Source organism: Cydia fagiglandana, chromosome 17, assembly GCF_963556715.1.
Source record: "Cydia fagiglandana chromosome 17, ilCydFagi1.1, whole genome shotgun sequence".
Lineage (NCBI taxonomy): Eukaryota > Metazoa > Arthropoda > Insecta > Lepidoptera > Tortricidae > Cydia > Cydia fagiglandana.
This window is the reverse complement of record NC_085948.1, coordinates 7,833,177-7,855,310: the sequence shown is the minus strand read 5'-3', so window position 1 is coordinate 7,855,310 and position 22,134 is coordinate 7,833,177. Positions and strand designations below refer to the sequence as shown.

Genomic DNA, 22,134 nt, shown 5'->3' with positions numbered 1-22,134 from the left:
ATATGGGCATAGGTGCAAAGGGTTAGAGATGCACATCTTTCCTGGGGAGCTACAGTGGCGATAGGGTAAAAAAAACTGGTCAAGTGCGAGTCGGACTCGCGTTTCAAGGGTTCCGTACATCACACAATTTTCAAAATTTTTTTTGTACGTGTAACGTGACGTGAGTGAAACGTCTTGAAAAACCCGAATGAGTCAATCAAGTTTTCAACACATGTAATATGAAGTTTTCTGGCGTGGTGGCTTATATCTCTGCAAATATGCAAAGTAGCTTAGATAGGAAATTAAATGCCGAACAATAGTACAAGTGTCTAAATGCGAAGACTGGAGACCGAGCTCCGCCAGGCGTGTCTCACTCCGCGATTTCGTCGCTTTGCTACAGGTAGCTAAAAGTACATCCGTTCGACCCCAATTTTGGGGTTTGCCATAAGCCGCGCGTGGCGCTGTCGCCACCTAGCGGCCATATCTGTGCTGATCGTGACAGACGCGTTTTGTTAGAGAGTGAGTCTTCTGTACCTAGTACTATTATTTATTCTCTGGCTCCGCGTAGAGCTTAAAACTCGGAGCGTCCGACGGGCCGCGCTTCCTACAACTTCCGCAAGTGTTTTAAAAGCGAAGGCCGAAGAGAGATAATACCTACAAGGTGGCCAAAAAATACGCACATTCCCGTAGCCAGGGAGGTTTTGGGATTATACCTACTGAGCAACATTTACTATGGGACCCGAAATCGCGAAAAAAAATGTATCCTCCCATAGTAAACGGACCAGCCAAAACGTATGAAACAGCCAAATTTTTCGGGGTTGCACATCGGCAACGGGAATACACTTAGTTTATTTTTTGGCCACCCTGTATAGTGCTTTTTAAAACACGTGACAATACCTAGTAACCTAATCAATCAGTACTACAAGTACCATTGCGGCTGTGTGCCAGATACAGCCTAGTCGCATTTTTTTACCTACAGTCCAACTCACGCTTGAAGCTAAAGGCACGCCTCTTCGGGACGCTTCGGGTCTTCGGCCTTATGCGGATATCGGCCTAGGGCCTTCGCAATAGCTGTCTACATCATGTTTCACTTAAAGTATTGCGGCTGTGTCCCTAAAAAAACCTAAACCGCATTTTTGTTTTTAAATCCGACTCACGCTTGACTCTAGATTTCTAATAAGTTTTCCTGTCATCTTTAGGTAAAGGACTATTTTGTGTATTTTTTTCAGAATTTTAGACTTAGTAGTTTCGGAGATAGAGGGGGGGGGGGAATGGTCATTTTTTGTCTATTTTCTTGAATAACTTCTAAATTTTTTATCGTAAATTTATAAAAAAAATATATTTGAGATTCTCACAATAAGCTCTTTTGTTTGATATGTAACACGACATAGTTTGCAAAACTTTGATTTTTAATTTTATGGTTTACCCCCCAAAAGTAGCCCCTATGTTTAAAATTAATTTGTTGACGTTACATATCCGTTTTTGGGTCACAGACTTACATATGTGTACGAAATTTCAACTTAATTGGTCCAGTAGTTTCGGAGCAAATTGGCTGTGACAGACGGACGGACAGACAGACGCACGAGTGATCCTATAAGGGTTCCGTTTTTTCCTTTTGAGGTACGGAACCCTAAAAATAACCAGACCCCAGTGAAATTGGGGCCATAAGTAACTTCAATCACAAAAGTTTACTGACCAGCAGAGTCTAATCCCAGTTGGTGCAAGAAGCTGGCCGCCAGGTCCGCCCGAGCCCTGGCTGAGTCCCACCGTGTGACGTGCATGGGCGCCCGCAGCTGACCGTTGCGGTACGAAACACACAGCTTCCCCGTGGCTCCGGTGGCGACAGCGTGGACTAAAACCAGTGATGATTCCAGTTCCTCCTGCAAATAACATTTTAAAAATTGTTAAAATTAATCAAACCGTGATATAAAACTAGAATTTTTATGGGCATACTACAAGTACTATAGTACTTATAGTAAAAATGAGTAACTCTTATTAGCATGTGTGTGTAGCGTGTACTCTGTGCATTTGTAATATCAAATTATTATTTCATCTCATTCCCGAACTAATTGGACTAAAATAGTACAGTTGTTAAAATTAATGCCGAAAATTTGCATATTGCGGTTTTGTTTGTGCAAATGAGTGTTCCCTGCATGAAACGCATTCTGCGGGTTTACTCAAACAATATGACTGGAGGGATAACCATTGATCTAGTTCCCAGCTCATCAAATCAACGTCCATTATTAGCAATTTGCCATTGTCCCAATTACTAACGGAGACAGTCTGCCGAGTGACCAGCTGAATTTATAGGCGTTGTAATGATACTATGGTATGCTGCATATATTGCTGCAGTTACATTTACGGTTATTGTACCATTTAATGGTGGCCGCTTTCAAATGAAAGAAGCGCCTGGCGTCCGTTGGCTCGTTGGGTGGACGACATCCGGAAAATTGCGGGTCACTGCTGGATGAGATTAGCTCAGGACCGGGACAAGTGGCGTACTAGAAGAGAGGCCTATGCTCAGCAGTGGGCGATAAAGGGCTGATATGATGATGATGATGTACCATTTATAACAGCACTATGTTAGGCGTGGGTAATAACAGCTAGAGCCGACGTAGGTTATATTTTTGTACCGGTTTTTTCTAGAGATGCAACGGATACCGGATATTCGGCCTGACCCTCGGCCGAATATTCGGCCGGGGGAAATATACCTACAATTCGGTTTTTCAGGCGCCCATTGCGCAGGTTTTGACCTGTTTCCAGTGGCGGATTTGCCCTAAGGCCAAGTAGGCCCGGGCCTAGGGCGGCAAATTTTTTGGGGGCGGCAAATTGTGACAAAAAATTCGCTGATGATAACAAGAAATAACTCAAAATGTAGTCAATATGATGGGTGCTGAGGCTGAGAAAGGGGCGGCTACAGGACCTGGGGCCCAGGGCGGCAAAGACTGCAAATCCGCCACTGCTTGTTTCGTAGTGATCTTTCGCGCGGACTCACATCTAGGTTCGACATGAGTGCGCATGCAAGTGAGTGGAATTTTTAAATTGTTTTTAAATTATAATCGAGTACGATTATGGCCGTGACTGTTTCTTAAAACCAATTTGTTTACTCCGAAATCAAGCAAAGTTACTATCCGGTATCCGGCCGGATAGTAGGCCACTATCTGGTATCCGGCCGGATAGTAAAATAAGGGCCGAAAAGGCCGGACACCGGATAGTAACCGAATATCCGGTGCATCTCTAGTTTTTTCCTACCAAAAAATAATATTTTGCATTGTGCGTGTTCAAATGCTCTGCTTAAAATGTGAAAATTATAGATTGAATGGGTTAAAGTTCCATTACATAACTTCTAAATTTAAGGGCCCCCCTACATCTAGCGTCTTTCGAGCGTCGGCGTCTACAACTCTATGGCCGCTGCTCGACGCAACGTAGACGCAACTGCGCAGCGACGTCATTTTCCATAGCGCTGATCCGACGCCGACGTTCGAAAGACGCTAGATGTGGGGGGGGGGGGCTAAGACTACACTTTATAGGTACATACATAACATAATTTATCGTCGAATTACACCAAAGCTTTTAGGTTGTTTCATGCAATATTATAATTTCATATATGCGACTTATGATAGAATGGGAATTAAGTATCCCTAGAAACACGGAACTCGGGTTTGATAATTATGTATTTTAAATTATTAATTGGACGTAGTTACAGGTAAAAGCTCCAATCCACAAAAAGTTGAACAAAAGTTATGGCAATTTAAAGTTTGAATCGGTATTCCTCTATACTGGTAGATATTTTTTATACTATGTGTTTTGATGAAAAACGAGCCAAATCGCATTTTATATATTTATACATACATTGTTTAGTTTCATGCAATATTTGTCGAGATATTTGACCAAATGTGGGGTTGGATCCTTTTCGTAAAAGTATACTTTTCATGGACAGTCGGTTTTTTTTAATTGTGCAATTAGGATCCATTCAATAACATTGGATAAAAAATCATAAATATATTATTAGTTAAAACAATTGAATTAATTATTATGTATTATTTTACCATAAAAAATGAAATTAGTTTTGCTAAACAGTATTAAACCGGTTTACCTTTATTTTGCCGTCAGTTTTTCTGCAGATTTTCGTTTCACAGAAAATGTTTCAAGTAATTTCAAATCGCAAAATAATCTTTACATAGAATATTTACTTTAAATAATTTTAGTTCGGATTAGTTACGTTTCACCAAAAATTTGAAACATTAGTTTTGTTTCATGAACAATTTGTTCATGTAATCTCATTCCACAGAATCATCGATCTGTAGAAAAGTCACTTCTTATAAATACAGTTCACCAAAATTTTATATACAGAATAGTCATTTAGTCGAATTTTATTTACTTAGTCGTTAATTTAACGCAATCTGCTTCTCTGGAAGGAATTCGTTTTTAGGGGTTGCCGTTCTACCTACTCGTAACCTAACCCACTTTTCTGGCAACAGTTCGTTTTCTTGGCGGTCGCAGTTCTAACCTAACCTAACCCACTTTTATGGCAACAGTTCGTTTTCTTGGGGGTAGCAGTTCTAACCTAACCTAACCCACTTTTCTGGCAACAGTTCGTTTTCTTGGGGGTCGCAGTTCTAACCTAACCTAACCCACTTTTCTGGCAACAGTTCGTTTCCTTGGGGGTCGCAGTTCTAACCAAACCTAACCCACTTTTCTGGCAACAGTTCGTTTTCTTGGGGGTCGCAGTTCTAACCTAACCTAACCCACTTTTCTGGCAACAGTTCGTTTTCTTAGGGGTCGCAGTTCTAACCTAACCTAACCCACTTTTCCAGCAAGGGTTCGTTTTCTTAGAAGTTGCAGCTCTAAAGTAACCTAAACTCCTTTTTTAGCAATTTCAATGAATACTAAGAGTATATGAAAGGTAATTTTGTAAAATAATAATTGTGGAAATTAATATTCTGTGAACTGTAGTGTCGCACAAATAATATTCAATGAATAATAATTCTACAGTCAGTCTTTTATTTTATTTAAAAATCTTTGAATAAATATTCTGAAGTTTAATCAAGTTACAAAATATGTTTCTTTGAAATGAATAATCGAAGAAACAGAATTAATTGTAATAAAAATCTGCGATTCGATTATTCTATGAATAATTTTCTGTATAACAAAATTCTGCAAAAAATTTGGCGGTAAAATAAGGGTACACCATTAAACCAAATATTGAAAAAAGAACATTACTGTCTCATGATTAAATTTGATAATGCGCAGCAACACTATGACACGAACAGTGTTGCAAGTTACCAAAAAGAGAACAAATTACCAAAGTTTGTGACTTTTATAGTCATTTCCGTCAGTAGCCAAAAGCGGTAAATGTAAAAAAACGTAGGCGCGCAGCGTTATCATCCCGTAGAAAATTTGAATTTCGCACCTTTTTTTACTAAGAAAGTTGTTTAATATACTATGTATAACTTGCTTAAAACTTAGGAGACGAATTCAAAATATATTTAATTATTTTTGCGTGTTTTATTATTTTTAAATGATCAAAAACGATTCCTATGTTTATAATCCTATTTTATTATTTTAGTGATAATTTTAACAGTTATAGCTGGTCAAACAAATCTTGTCAGTAGAAAAAGGCGCGATTTTTTTTAATTTGCTGCTTTTTTCTACTGATAAGATTTGCTTGACCAACTATAATACCGCGTTGGGTCGTTTTTATGTTTACCGTTAAATAAAAATTGTAAGTAGTGTCAATTAAAAAAATGGTTTCGGTTGTTGCACATTTTGACAATTATTGCATATTGGTCTAAGTAAGCCAATACTTACAGTAATAAATTAGCAGTGAGGACTTGATCATAATAGTTAAAAATAACGCCATTAGAATTTAGAAAGGAATCATAAAAATATAGCTGGTCAAGCAGATCTTGTCAGTAAAAAAAGGCAACAGATTAAAAAAATGTGACGTCAGACCGTGAAGTCTGCAGCGATTTTGATAGCCCACGTAGTGCAAGTGTCATTTTAAACGTCAAGCTTCTATGAAATTATGACGTATAAATAACACTTACACTGTGTGGGCTATCAAATCCGCTGCAGACTTTTCTTGGTGCAACCTATAGACGCGAAGGGTTATCGTCCCATAGAAAATTTGAAATTCGCGTCTTTTTCTAGTGACAAGATTTGCTTGATCAAGTATACCTACATGGATTGGCTTAAAGGGGCTCGTATCCAGGCCATAATTGTTAAAAAAAATACCTACATGGATCGTTTGTGCTGATTATTATCACACCAAAGTAGAATTTACAACAGCTCTTAACAAAGTGATCCAAGTGAGATGAATTCTTTTTGCTGTTTATCTGAAGGATTTTAGTTTAGTAAAATTTGTTTCTCAAAAGGATCCAAATGAATTGGATCATTTTCGTTAATAATATTAAGGATCAAAAGTGTGAATTACATTTTCTTAAAAATGATCCAAGCAGGTTGGATTTCTTTCGATAAAATAAATGTGGAGCAGTTCCGTAATTGATCGAATATAACTAAAGGTTCCAAGAGAAATGGATACTTATTAGCGAATATATATTTTAACCCGTCCTACATGTGGGATGGTATCCCACGTTGATTAAAATATGAAAACGCAGTGGAAACTGGGCCTCTTTTTGCTGAATGAAAATAGACACCATAGAGACCTCTCTGGTATACTTAACTCATGTTTTGGTACTTTTGTGGATTGGATCTTTTACCTGAAACTACGTCCAATTGATAATCGGTAAAAACTGGTTTCGGCTCAGCATTGCTCCGCTCCGAGCAATTATTAGGGTTGGCACAACTTGACTTCCTTTTGCGTGCACGACCACAGCTAAGATAATCACTTGAATTTTGACAACCCTAAATAGCCGAAAGGGATAGTGCCACATATTAGAAAGGGATAGCATGATTCGACCCTGTACCGCTGTCAAACTTCGGGTTTGTTTTGTAGGAAGTGTCCTTTCTGTACGGTAGTACTATTATTTCTTCTTTGCTGTAGTCCACGTAACGAGGTTGAGGTTTCGATAATATCGGAAAGAGTAAACTGTCACCTAAGTTAGTAGGTGTCGCCTATTAAAATCTGATTTACTTGAACGACCCCATCCTATCACGTGGTTAACGAGCTCACAAACATGATTGACGTCAGCCGTGTGGTTACTGTGGTTTTGTTATATCAACAAACCAAACTAACGAAACAAACAACTGTTATCAAACAAAACTTGTAGTGACTATAGTTTGTTTTTTTAGCATTAGAAAGAACTTGCAAGAAGGTAAGCGATCTAGACATGTCTTTTAATTGAAAAACGCTATTTAAAAATCAAAAACTATTACTTATGAAAGCAGAAGAATATAAATGGTCGTATTAGATTCATAATAATCATAATTGTTACATATTTGCCGTCACTCAATTTTAAAATGAGTTTTTCAATTAAAAGACACATCAAGATTGTTTACCTTATTTCTAATGCTAAAAAAACGAAGTATAGAAGACTAAACAGACTAGAATCTAATAGTCTGTTTAGTCATAGAGAAAAAATATACATAGAGTGCTCAGTCCATACATCAGTTTTGCTACCAAAAGGACTATTATTGTCGTAGTAGACATCTAGCATCGAGTAGCGGAGTTATTAGTACTGCTACTTGACAATATGTTGCATTGCAACGATAAAAAAACGAATGTTTAACAATTTTCAGCTAATATTTATAACCGGAAATCTATTTTCAACTCCTTCTGCTTTTAATATTAGGTAGTTGTAAATTGTTGTTCAATACAATTTTCGTGAGTCGCAACACTAGAGAATTTTAGTACTTAGGTATCAAATAGCGGTATTCATAATTCCGCTACTCGATACTAGATGTCGACTGCGAAAATAATAGTCGTTTTGGTACCAAAACTGATGTATGGGATGAGCACTCTATTCTTATTATATTTCTCTATGGTTCATTCAGTTCATCGCTATAACTAATTCAAGACCAACAAAAGTAAGACAATGTTGCCACTGCAATAATTTGTTTGTAAAATAGTAAATTCCTTCTGATAAATAATCACGCTAAGATAATTTATTTATCAGTAATTTTACTCCTGCAATTTAAAAAAGTACTTTTATCCTCGTGCCGCCCAATGTACATTAGGATGTACACTCAGTTTCGATAGAATGTCAACCTTAATTCAAAACAAAGTAGGTAGCATTTCATTTGTCTCGTAAAATTTTCGAACAAATGAAATTCAACCCAATTGAAAATACAACAAGATTCTAACTTCCTTGGCTATAATTTTGTATGGTGGGCGGCACGAGGCTATTTACTTATTTTTACATAAATACTAGACGCGCTAGTAAAAAAGTGGCAACATTTCTTACTTTTTTTTGTCTTGAATTACGTTTTGCACATGTTTTGCAGTTTAGAATGTGCAAAAGCAACAAAGAGATGGTCATAGGCAACAGATATTGATACTATTTTCCCTTAGGTATGTTAATTGTAGTGTCCCTAGGACACCCAGAAGTTTGGGATTAGAGTTGCTAGTAGTTTTCCCAATGGCCATTCTTATCTCAGATTATTTATTCTGTGTTATACAGCCGCGCATTTTTAGGGTTCCGTACCCAAAGGGTAAAACGGGACCCTATTACTAAGACTTCGCTGTCCGTCCGTCCGTCCGTCCGTCCGTCTGTCACCAGGCTGTATTTCACGAACCGTGATAGCTAGACAGTTGAAATTTTCACAGATGATGTATTTCTGTTGCCGCTCTAACAACAAATACTAAAAACAGAATAAAATAAAGATTTAAATGGGGCTCCCATACAACAAACGTGATTTTTGACCAAAGTTAAGCAACGTCGGGAGTGGTCAGTACTTGGATGGGTGACCGTTTTTTTTTTTGCTTTTTTTTGTTGTTTTTTTTTGCATTATGGTACGGAACCCTTCGTGTGCGAGTCCGACTCGCACTTGCCCGGTTTTTGTAATTTCCGCCAGCCAGAAACTCGACCTTTTAAACCTGGACGAAATAAAACATGAAAGGAAAACAATTCTTTTCCTCAACATCCCGTTCGGGTTTAGCGGATAAAGAAAAGATGTTATTTTGCAGGTAAGGTTAATAAAAATAAGAATAATGATTAAACCCGGCCATTATCAAGAGAAAGGAATTTCAATTCTTGGACGTTGTGCTTTATCTTCCGTTTCAATCTCTATTTTATTTAGACTAATCAAATATTGATTGCTCAGATGGATTATAATTTGAATTGTTAATAGCAACAGATTGAAATAAAACAGAAAACCAGATTTAACGTCGCATTTGGGAGGTGCGTTATTTTACAGAGCGCTGAAAATGGATACTACCTACTGCTAAGGGCTGCATGACGTCAGGCCAATGGGGAGACTCTCCTGACTTCGGGCAAACTCGGCTACGTTCGGCTCAGCATTGCTCCGAGCAATTATTGGGGTTGGCACCACTTAACGTCCTTTTGCGTGCACGACCACAGATAAGATAATGACTTGAATTTTGACAACCCTAAATACCATACATTCGAAAGGGATAGCATGATTCGCCCCTGAATCGCTGTCAAACTTCCGTTTTGTAGGAAGTGTCCTTTCTGTACGGTAGTACTATTATTTATTCTGTGGTCACGGTAAACCACAATGCTGTCAATGGTAGGCTGGTGTTGCCCACAAAATCAACTACTGGGCCTGAAAGTAATCGACGGAAGTAGGTAGTGACCCTGCCTACGTAGGAGGAGGTCTCGAGTTCGAATCCTGGTTAAGGCATTTACTTGTGTAATTATTACAATAATATATTTTCCTGGCCTTAGGTACATAGCTTATTGTGGGACTATAGGTAGGTCGATCTGCGTAAAATTGTCCTATAAACCTTATGATAATTTACCGTCATCTCAGAGCTCAGAGTATGGCTAAACGTTTAGGTAACCGAGACCTTGTATAGGTAATTGAATCCATCGAATTTTTCGATATAACCCAGCTTTGTAATATAAGCCTTCTTAGAATTGAAAGGTTACATAAATAAAGGCCACAGTAATCCCTCTTGGGTATGCTCTATGAAATAGGATTTCAAGCTTTCCTAATCTTTGTGATACCTCCAGGGATTTTCGCGGGGAGAAATGATTTTGGTTCGCGGATCATATAGATAGCTGATGGACGTGATCCGAGTCCAGTTCATTGTTATCAAAGCGAGCTAAATGTAAATTATATAGTCTTAATTGTATCAAATAAAATGTTAGAAGACTAAGAAGAGGAACACTTTCTATTTTATTGAATTATGCGAGTTTGAAAAATATCATAAAAGTAAGTAAATTGATTCATTTGCATCATTAATTGATAAAATTAAGTTATAGTTAATTAATATATTTTTCGCATTAGTGTCATCCCGTGACCATAACATAGATAGTGACTTTAAAACATACCGTGACTATAACGGATAACAGTGACTACCCGGTGCTAGTGTGCATAGATAACACTGGAATTTCTTGGAAAGGAGAGATCTTGTAAAAACTTTCAGTTTGCCCCTCGTAGTTAATCAGTGTCCGCGGTCCATCATGTAGGGTAGTGACTACGTGCTGCTAGTGTAGTTACCCGGTAGCCGGTGGTGTGGGCAGTGTCCGCGGGCTGCGCGAGTAGGAACAGCAGCAGCGCGCTCGACCTGCGCCGCGGGACGTCATGTAGGGTAGTGACTACGTGCTAGTGTAGTTACCCGGTAGCCGGTGGTGTTTGCGGTGTCCGCGGGCAGCGCGAGTAGGAACGGCAGCAGCAGCGCGCTCGACATGCGCCGCGGGAAGTCATGTAGGGTAGTGACTACGTGCTAGTGTAGTTACCCGGTAGCCGGTGGTGTTGACGGTGTCCGCGAGCAGCGCGAGTAGGAACGGCAGCAGCAGCGCGCTCGACATGCGCCGCGGTCTATCATGTAGGGTAGTGACTACGTGCTAGTGTAGTTACCCGGTAGCCGGTGGTGTTGGCGGTGTCCGCGGGCAGCGCGAGTAGGAACGGCAGCAGCAGCGCGCTCGACATGCGCCGCGGGAAGTCATGTAGGGTAGTGACTACGTGCTAGTGTAGTTACCCGGTAGCCGGTGGTGTTGGCGGTGTCCGCGGGCAGCGCGAGTAGGAACGGCAGCAGCAGCGCGCTCGACATGCGCCGCGGGCCGCCCATCTCCGCACACCATCCGCGCAACCCGCCTGGAACAATAATAATTTAATCAAAGTACTTGTATAAGTACGTCTATCTCATTAATATTGCCTTATTAACATCATTAAGTTAGATAGCATGCTTAGTATGAGCATCAGCTCATCAATCCAATATTATACATACCATATCATTCGCTATAACAGTCTAGAAAACAGATGATATGTTAGTTTTTGGCTCTCGGCCTGGCTAAGGCTGTCTGTTCACATCGCCTTCGTCGTTTTTAGGGTTCCGTACCCAAAGGGTAAAAATGGGACCCTATTATTTTTATTTCTAAGGCTCCACTGTCCGTCTGTCCGTCCGTCCGTCCGTCCGTCTGTCTGTCCGTCCGTCCGTCCGTCCGTCTGTCTGTCACCAGGCTGTATCTCATAAACCGTGATATCTAGACAGTTGATATTTTCACAGATGATGTATTTCTGTTGCCCCTATAACAACAAATATTAAAACAGAATAAAGTAAATATGCTCCTATACAACAAACGTCACATTCTTGCCGTTTTTTGCGGTAATGGTATACGGAACCCTTCGTGCGCGAGTCTGACTCACACTTTACCGGTTTTTAAAAAGTAGGTACATATTAGGTACTCGTACTGCCTATTGTTGTACCGCTTTTAGTGTGGAGCAAGGGGCAGGGGGCCGATTTTTGAATTTCGATAGCTCGATTTCGTCACTCGAAAATCGGTGTAAAACGGTGAAATGCTAATTTTTGAAATACGAGCGATCGAAATTTGGAATCTATTGGTATTGACCACTCGATTTTAATTCTATTAGTAGAATTTAAATGCCTAGTACTGGAGATATTATTTAACGAAATACACGAAATCGAGTGGTCGAAATTCAAAAATCGGCCCCCACGACGAATAATTTTCATGAAATTGGTTAAAAAACATTTGCCTTCGTTGTCGTTGTTTCATCGTAAGATTTGTTAGCATTAATACGAGCTTTGTTCTGTTTCTCAGAATTTGTCTTATTGGAGCCGAATAATCAAACTTTAGTTTAACTAAAGCAATATTTCTTAGTAAATGAAGCTTATTATTCCTTTGTTTCGCAGTACTAGTAGACTGCTGAGAGATAATGCCAAGCTTCATAAAAATAGTGCAAACAACGCAGCGATTTGATGGAGCAACTTTTATCCTCTAGGGCGGAAATTGTCCCTACAATCGAATTAAACCTGGGAACTCAATCACACCTAATACTCAATCATACATATCTCAATCCGTTTTTTTTAGCATTAGAAAGAACTTCGCAGAAGTAAGCTTGTGGTTCCGAATCCGGCACTTTTAGCAGCAATAATTTGAAGTAAATTATATGTATTGACCATGCTACATTAGATAATTCAATAATTATTAACAATTAAAGAGCCTGATAAAAACTGCACGCTTGCTTCTGTGGAGTTCTTTCTAATGCTAAAAAAAACGAACTATAATCTCAACCATACTCACAATCAAAGCCCACAGTCGCTCTTTTTCATACATTTCAATAAAAATAAACCGGCGCTTTGGCAACATCTGAATTTCTGATACAACAGGTAGGAACTTCCAGTGTGTAGTTAGGTGGAACGTAGTTCGTACCAAGTGAGTTAATGGAATTTCACATCCGCCATATTTATACCTAGACAGAGATTTGAATGTGTGTTAGAGAAGATTAAGATTATTTGTAATAGACCTTGAGACTTGACACTATGTTTTATAAATCAGTCCCGTTGCTTAGATAGGTACTGACAGACAACGCACAACCTAAACCGTTAAAGTATACCTAGGAGTTTGTTATTTTAAACATAAACATATTCCTAAAATTGTATAGAAAGGATATTATATTCCACAATCTATTCTGAACTTTTAAACAGTAGGTATTTACCTATAACATAAATACAACATAAATATCTCAAGTTTTAATTATTTTTACTTATATGACAACCCCGACAACAGATAAGCATCAAACGGTGCATCTGAATGCAACAGATTATGCAAAGAAGTGCAATCAATCGCGTTAGTTTGGGATATTGTTAAAAACGTTGAAATAAGAAAAGGAATTCAACCCAAAAATATTAATTAAAAATCTAAGAAAATGTCTACGTTACAATACCTATAACCTAACTATAATTAAGTCGGGGGTGAAAAAAAATTTACAGTGGAAATGGGATTTAAATTTTAACCCACTTCCAATATTTGAAAGGGACAAGGTTCTCAATTCGATTGTGTTTTTTTTTTATATGTCTGCGGTCTAAAAGTAACTAGACGCAACCGCAACCATATTCTCAGAGTATGACCCAAGTATAGTTACTTTTATTTCAGCTTATTTGTCCAAAAAGAGATTTCTTCGAAAAACTCTGCAGGACAAACAAAAAATGCACTGCGGAACTAACTTTAAGCTCACCTCGGCTTGCTTAATTACGAAAGTGCAATTATGAAAGACCATAAATCGCACAAGAGGCCAAGGCAGCTAACAAATCGTGGCAACTCAGCACATTAAACGTTTGCATTGGAGTATAGGCATCGCGTAAGTTTCCACCGGGCATCGTTCCAACAAAGTTCAGGCCGTGTATTCTCAGTACGCAAGCGCTGGCGAGTCGAATTCTTACATAAACCAGCGTAATACAACCTCTGGATCTGTAACAACTATACGAGGTCTAAAAACGTTTTTTAACTGGTTCACGCTAGCGATAATCTCGCAGGTGTTCAGGAAGTTTGCAATGATACCACAGTTCCAGCGCTCCAGATACGTCCAAACCACTGCTGTATCACTAAATGCATTGTTTCAACAATTTCCAGCCACAGATAGGCTGAGATTCACTGATAAGTGTGCTTTCATTACATCCTGTATACAAGTTAGTATTACAGGCGTGGCTCACTCCGCGATTTCATCGCTTTACTACAGGTGGCTAAAAGTACATCACACACAGGGGTTTGCCATAAGCCGCGCGTGGCGCTGTCGCCACCTAGCGGCCATATCTGTGCTGATCGTGACAGACGCGTTTTGTTAGAGAGTGAGTCTTCTGTACGTACTACTATTATTTATTCTGTGGTATTACTTAGTACGAACATTATATTATTGTGCACGTAGGTAGGTACCAGCGTGTCACCACTGCAGTGAACTGTTTATTAGGAACATCAATTGCTTAACAGTTCTAAAGATGGCGCATGAGTTTCTGTTCCTATTGATATCAACAATTCGTAAGGTGTTTATATTATAAAGTTCTACAACGCGCCATCGAGGTTTCTATCAAACGCACATGGTTAAAGTGACATTCCATTTCCAACTGCAGCTGCAATACTGTTCATTTTACTATGGAAATTGACAATGACAGCGACGCGTTTCCATAGTAAAATGAACAGTATTGCAGCTGCAGTTGGAAATGGAATGTCACTCTTAACCGAATTACGCGTAAATCGTGATACATCTTTCGAACAATCTCATTTATCTTTTTTTTCTGCAGTATTTCTTGTATAGAGGATGTATTGATGTTTCCATCCACTGTCAGTTTTTTCCCGTAATTCTATCCTTTTTCAACTTAGGTACTCTACCACAGAATAAATAATAGTACTCTAGGTACAGAAGACTCACTCTCTAACAAAACGCGTCTGTCACGATCAGCACAGATATGGCCGCTAGGTGGCGACAGCGCCACGCGCGGCTTATGGAAAACCCCAAAATTGGGGTCGAACGGATGGAGTTTTAGCTACCTGTAGTAGCAAAGCGACGAAATCGCGGAGTGAGCCACGCCTGACTCTACTTACTTACTTAGTATTTCCTTGGATATCACGGGCCTATAATCCCGGTTTTTTGATAGGCTTGCATGGGGACACAGATCCAACACGTAGAGGCCCTTTGGAGAGCTTTAATGTCATGTAGAACGCCTGCTGGAACCCGTTCACAGGCGCAACAATAGACACCCATGAACCGGTCGCAGCAGGCATTGGGACTATTGTAGAAAAAGTGAACAGTATTCCGGTCTATGGATTGATGTTTGGGTGGACAATGAGACCGGGCTATTGTAAAAGAGGTCCGGACACCTGCCATAACAATGTTAACACCGTCATCGAGGCAGGCGGTGACTCGCCGCTGACTAGATGGGCCCCTGAAACTGCCGTCGCGAAGACGACCAGGAGCAACATTGGTGTGAGCGGCTCAGGGGTGTCGAGAGGTGTGCGCCGCTTTCTACCCAGTGACTGTTAACAGCCACTGTGCCAACTCGCGTCTTATGCATCTTTCACTTCCACCCCTGGAGCATATAGCTCTAGCGACTCCTCTCTGGACGGCCAATGAAGGCAAGCCAGAGCTGAGAGTCCTGCGGGTCCCCTTGGGGTCCACTCCGACCGACGAAGACACGCCGGAGACGGAGACCCTGACCGACTCTCGGGAGCACTCGGGTCCGTGGGGTCGTTACTCCCCAACAGCTCGCCACAAGCTGCCCTGCCTTAGTATTTTATTATTAAGAAATGGCTCGGACCAAGTCCGTCGTCGCGTTGCGAGAATTATCCTACGGATATTCATTAGTCGATGATAATAATTTAGATTATGTTTCCTTTTTTTCTTGATGATTACTAACAAATCTCTCAAAGGAATTACAATAACTTATCAACGGTAAATTGATAAAGGAATAGAGGGATTATGAAACATTTCTCATTTCTTTTCTTCGTTTGTTTTCATTCTTCTTGAGATGTATTTATTTTAAGAAAGGTCAACGAAATATGAAATGCCTTAGAAGTTTATTCACGAATCACGAATGATTTTAATGAAGTAATAAAATGTTAAATGTGTTCAGTAATAATAATAAAGTGCTGTCAAAGTAAACAAAAGTACTTAACTGTAACTTATACGGCGCGCTATCAAAGCAAGAGAAAGATTCCAAAATTGAACCACGAGCGTAGCGAGTGGTTCGAAAAATGGATTCTAGAGCGTTGCGAGGGTTCAAAGCACGAGGGTTAAACAAAATTTGCCCCCGAGTGAAACACAAAATTTTTCACCACACCAACATGAAGCAAATATCAAACAAAATCAAACCAAATAAAATTCAAATGAATGTTATTAAATATTTATTATCCAAAATCATCATTTGAAAGTCAATTCTACCAGCAAACATAAGAAATAAACGCAAAATTTGCATTTGATTCCTTTGCCTCACATGAGCAAAGTGCAACTTTGCTATCCGTTTTTGAAGTGCAAAGCCTTGCCGAGCTGGTGTGGTGAAAGAATAATTATGTAAACATGTTGATAACATTTATATGATAAATTAAACAAAACCAAAGGTTCCAATTAGATATTATATATTTACCTAACGTTTATATACCTACAGTGGGTTGGGGTGGGGTCGGCACTACAACGCTTCTACAAACAATGGACCTTTTACGGGATACCAAAGGGCGTTTATTGGAAATGGCAGAGCTGCCGCTCTATTTACGTCCGTGGTTTCATGATTTATTGAAATTCTATCACGTTAGAATGAAACTTAAATTATACTACAAGTTTTAATAGCCCCGACTTTACGGTTTCAGGCTGATGAAACGAAGCCTTGCGGCTGTGCTGTTTGTGAGTAGAGCAATTCGACATTAACTATACTATAATATCGTTTAGTACGAATACGAATAATTAAAAAAAACATATATGTGACGTTACATCCCACGGGTAATGGTACCTTTATGGTGGTTGGCGCTTACGCTATTATTGACGCCGCTCCAATACTAATGCGGTGCTATGCGACGTAAGCGCCAGCCGCCATAAGGTACCTTTTCCCGTGGAACGTCACATATGTTATATAAGGTTATATAATTGCCGTGTGGGAGCACCATTACCGAAAACAATTGCACATAAAACGGTTACTATATTTCAGATTTAATCCTCATGTCGTGCTGGACATTGCATAAAACGGCTTTTATGATTCGCTTATGAATAATAAGTATACCGGGTGTGGCCTGTAACACGAGCAAATAATTAAAACATAGATTGTACTCCTCAAACGGTGATACTTTTGTTCAACAACTTTTAAAAATTATGAAATATTTTAGACTCCCTATTTTTCATACAAAATAAATATTATCTTCAATGGACGCCATTGCCACGCCATATCATTGTGATTAAAGTTGCTTGTCACGCCTTAAAAAACATAACAAAATTCGCAATACATTGCGTCTTAGAATAAAAATTAAAAATCAAACCACAAGTTATTTTTAAAAGTCGTTGAACAAATGTTGGTCAGTATGAGGAGTACAGCCTACAGTTTAATTTTTTGCTCATATTACAGGCTACACCCGGAATTAAAATTAGTCTGTTTACGCCGTAAGGAACAGACGGATCTCATTTCTTTGATATCTCGATCGGATGATTTTTCACTGCACTGCAGCGGACGGACGAGTATACCATTAATAAATCTATATCAATATGGGTAGGGTAAAGGCACCATCAGTGCTCAGTCGTGCACCAGTACCTAGTCAGCCTTTCTTGCCTATTTTTGGCTGTAAATAATACAGTTTTTCTAGTTTTCATGTCAAAAAAAGATAATAAGTATTATACATTGATAAACTATTAATTTGAAAAATATCTTAATTTTTAAACGATGATCCACAAAAAAATTTCAAAGTAGTGGTGTCTTCTGACATGAAAGGTTAAGAGATATGCGCCATTTTTGGAATGTCACATGGTATTTTGATAAGACGTTAGTAGCCGAACTGTGATTTATTTTTAAAAGAATATGGACTGCTTTACCTAATTACTTAATACTTAAACTATCTGAAAAACGTAAAAAAAAATATTAATCCGTATGGAAGTAATATTTTTATGGCGGCTGACTATTGGAAACTGCTTTTTTGTACAAAATCCAATAGCCTCCTCTGACCGACTACTGGGTTTGAAGCAGTATAATTTTAAAAAGAGCGTAAACCCGGCTGACCATAGGAGTTAAGACTTGTTATTATTTTCAAATGAAGTGTAAGTCGTTAAATCCAGCCCCTGTTCTTGTTCTTGAACAGAAAAACATTGATAATACCTATTGGTCCATAAGTGTCCAAATTGTATCTTGAACATAGACTCTGACTACTGGTGCTTTTACCCTACTCTAGTTGCCTACAACACAACTTCGTTAGCGTCGATTTTTATTGGTTGTTTATTTTATATAAACATTGTGCAGTGAAAATTAGTTGGTAGTTTTGTTATTTTTTAACACGTACGTAACATTAGCCTCTCGCAATGTGTTTTTAAGATTCTACAAACTTATGTTCTCCATACAACCTTTCAACCTCCCATCAACTCTTATGAAGTATCAGGTCTCTCATTTTAAATAGTTATTTCTTTTACAAAGGTCAAAAGTAGTTGCTTAACCCCTCGTGCTATTGATACCAGAGCAAGCCACTGAACTAAGTCTAGGACGGAAGGATTATAGTGTAAAATTTGCGGACATTGACGTACGTATAATATCTCAGCACGGGCCTTACGGACACTAAAAATGGTACTAGTTCAGCGGTGTCACTCACGAATTCCAGCCAATCGAGCAGTCTAACGCAACTAGTTGCGACCAATCGCGCGCGTGATGCGAACTCATCAACCAATCGCGTTGTAGCGGTGTCACACCACTGTGCTGGCCCCATTCATGCCCCATTCTTATTGCCCATAATATATGTCAATGCTTGCGGATTAACGAGACCCTACAAGCTACAAACGAATCGAATGTATTTAGAAAACTATACTCGTAAGCAGCAAGAGACAGTATTTATCAAAATATTTTAAGGTGTACCTAATGATAAATTATGTTACTTACTTACATCTTCGCGTTTCTATTGGAATCTCCCTAGATCGAATTTCTCAATTAGTTTGCAGTGACAATAAAATCCCGTAGAATCAATATTCCGTTCCCAATTCCCTGATAAATTGATTCTGTCACTACGAGTACCTAATCTTCGAGTAGTTATTTAAATACAAGACAGGAGCTATTGATCTATGACGACATTCTGCTTCTAAAATAATTTCTGCTGTAATGTTCCTACTTCCTATCTACTATTAGGTACACATTATACATTTATTCAAAGTTCCGTAGGTAACTTACGTTTGACATTATAGTTACATTGCGGTTATATTAGTTTGTAGATTGGTGTAACTCAGCATGCATTGACTGTAATTCGATGATCTTTAAAGTGACATAAAACAGTGTTTCTGTCAATAACTCAATGGGTACTTAATCGCTTTCAAAATTTTACGAGAATAGATCAAAAAATGCGACCTGCAGAGGAGAGTATTCTGACATGTTACGAAAGCATTTAAAAGCATAGAATGACACTTTAGGTCATTCTATGGAACTTGCTGACTATGTATTTAAACAAAAATCACTAGTAAATTCATCATTATTTGAAAATTTCAATATGGCGGTTCGTTTACATAGTTAGCAAGTTCCATAGAATAACACTTTAAGCTGAAACGGACACCTTCGCTAACGCTCGGTCAAAAAGAACTGAAGAATAACTGATTATAGAATTAACAAGAATATACATATGACGACAGCTGGGCAGATAACATTGGTTATGTGTTACGTTCACACAGTCTTCGGCTATATCCTTAAGTTACGGTTACAGTTACGGTTACGACGCGTCACATAAAACACACACCAAGTTTACGTTTGGCTTTATGTCATTTATTCGGCCCTATACGCGGCTAACGCTTAGTTGATAGGTACCATAAATCGTGATTTTCCTGTTTGGACCGTGTATGCGACAGTGATTTTGATGTGATAGTAATGTTAATACTGTTTTGCTTTAATAAATGTATAAATGCAGTTAGAAAAAAATATTAGAAAATAAACGTTGTTGAAAAATTTTATTGCTCCTGAATTCTCGGTGTTTTGATGAACAATATTGGATCCAGTTGCACTTGAACACATTATCGCTAATGCGTCTCCAGGACATGGTTGCAGGCAGTGGCATATAAAGCATTTTAGAATACAATAACTTTTTCCAATTTATTTAAACTGAATACGGGAACTTATTAGGCACAGTCACTCTTGTTTTTAGAAAGTACCTACCCATGATGTGACTTTCTAGACTTACTTCCCACTTCGACTAATCGCTCTAAAACTCATTTTACATGCATATTTACGGTTGAAGCCTTTTACTAAACTCGACCTTAGGTTTCGTATCCTCTGTGTTTAACGACACTAAGCTAAGCTTACGTTTACCAAGGAAGGCTGAAAGATCACAAAATAAAATAAAAGTTGTGAGTGAGATGCGCACCACTCACAAAGACGATCGTCAAGATCAAAGATCAAAAACCTTAACAAATTCTTACGCCAGAATTGGCTTCCCGGTAAAACGCATGGTTAAATAAAGGTAAACACAGATTAATACATAGTTAATCGAGATTTCTTAATTATTAAAGAAAGATAAGATTAAAAATCTAGACTAGGAAATCTTTTTCCCGTTTAATACTTAACATAGTTAAATATTATTAAAATCATGCCCATTTATCGCCGCGTAAATTGAAACATCCACCTTTCTAGTATCTTTTTAAAGTGTTAACAGATAAAAAATAAATTCAGATGGTACATAACAAACACGGCTATGAAAGGACTCTTTGTGTTTGTGACTGGTGTAGTGATGCAGAATGGTAGCTAGCATTCCCATGGGGAATATTTCATCGAATATTCCCCTGACGAGATAATATTGAATTCATACGCTAGGTACGTATCGAATCCCGTTTTTTATTTATTATGTGATTGTAGTTTAACGCTATAGTTCGTTATTACTTATTTGCCGTAATTTATTTTTAAAATGTGATTTTCAATTAAAAGACACATCAAGATTGTTTACCTAATTTCTAATGCTAAAAAAACGAAGTATAAGTACCTAATATTATTTATTTCATAATACATATATATCTTAATAAATATTTTCAGATAGATAGAATTTGTCTGTGTTTTTGGCACACCTCAGTAAAAGATACCTACAGCTTAAAGCAAAACAATCGATTAAAGAAAGAGGCAGACAACAGGCTGATTCAGATTGTTTAAAATTAGATTAGCCAACGTCCACAAATAATATAATTATAATCATGTTTTAAAATAACACCGTTCCAGTTAGGTAGTACCTACTTTACTTAGCTAAGAGCATACGAATAGTAACTATAGATATCCATTACAAATCCAGATCAAATTCATAACCTGTTATTACTTATTAGAATTAATATACGCCTCTAGCGTTTATCGTCAGTGGCCTATTTTATAAAGCTACAAGTTACAATTTACAAGCGGAAGTCTCGTTCTAACACATAGGGTTAGAAAGAGACTTCCGCTTGTAAATTGTAACTTGTAGCTTTATAAAATAGGTCACAGGAGGCCAGTGCCATTCTCTCAGGAAAATGTAACTATCTCCCAATCCGTACGTCACTAGGCCGCTCAGGCCGATGTAAAAAAATAATTAAAATGCAAAGGCCACCTCGCTGCGTGTAAATTGAAAAAGCATTCGATTACAAGCCCGCGAATCGGAACCAGTTAACGGCCGGAACCGATAACCTTTAGGGCTGAAACAATTATACGACACGATGTCGTATCGAAGTAGGATGCGACATCGTAAAGTCGTGTCGGACTTTAACATTTTTTCTGCTTTGCCGGTTGACTGGTTGAGAATGAATGGCATGGCACAAAGCTTTTCTTTTGTGCAATAAAACTTAAACAAACATATTTGGACCGTAACAGGCATTTGGATTGTTATGGATATGATCTATCGGAGTGTCGGCTGTTAACAGTGACATTTCTTCAACCAGATTTGTCACGTTTACATGTGATGGTGTATTCCCATTAGTCCCCGCCGGCCCGATCACAAAAGTTATCTGATCTATGTGACACATGTGTTGGTATACTACATATGTTGTGTTGTGTAGTGCAACTCGTGCATTGCACTTGACTTTCGGCTCGATTCAGAAAATGAATTAGATTTCTACTAGACTTCAACAAGATACGATATGGATAATTTAAAGATATTTGTAAGA

General features: G+C 38.5%; 1 protein-coding gene across 4 annotated transcripts in view; it reads right to left on the bottom strand.

The window, feature by feature from the left end:
- Window positions 1–22,134, bottom strand: part of LOC134672389 (probable G-protein coupled receptor CG31760) — a 142,410-nt gene that overhangs the window by 12,695 nt on the left and 107,581 nt on the right. The window contains exons 3-4 of one of the 4 annotated variants that reach the window (XM_063530264.1): window positions 11,048–11,163; window positions 1,676–1,859 (exon numbers count right to left, since the gene is read on the bottom strand). In XM_063530264.1, coding sequence (XP_063386334.1) covers window positions 1,676–1,859; window positions 11,048–11,137 — 274 coding nt within the window. In that variant the 5' untranslated portion in view covers window positions 11,138–11,163. Of the gene's footprint in view, window positions 1–1,675; window positions 1,860–10,684; window positions 10,761–10,926; window positions 11,003–11,047; window positions 11,194–22,134 lie in introns of those variants that run through there. The other 3 variants (XM_063530265.1, XM_063530266.1, XM_063530267.1) reach the window with 3 other exon arrangements.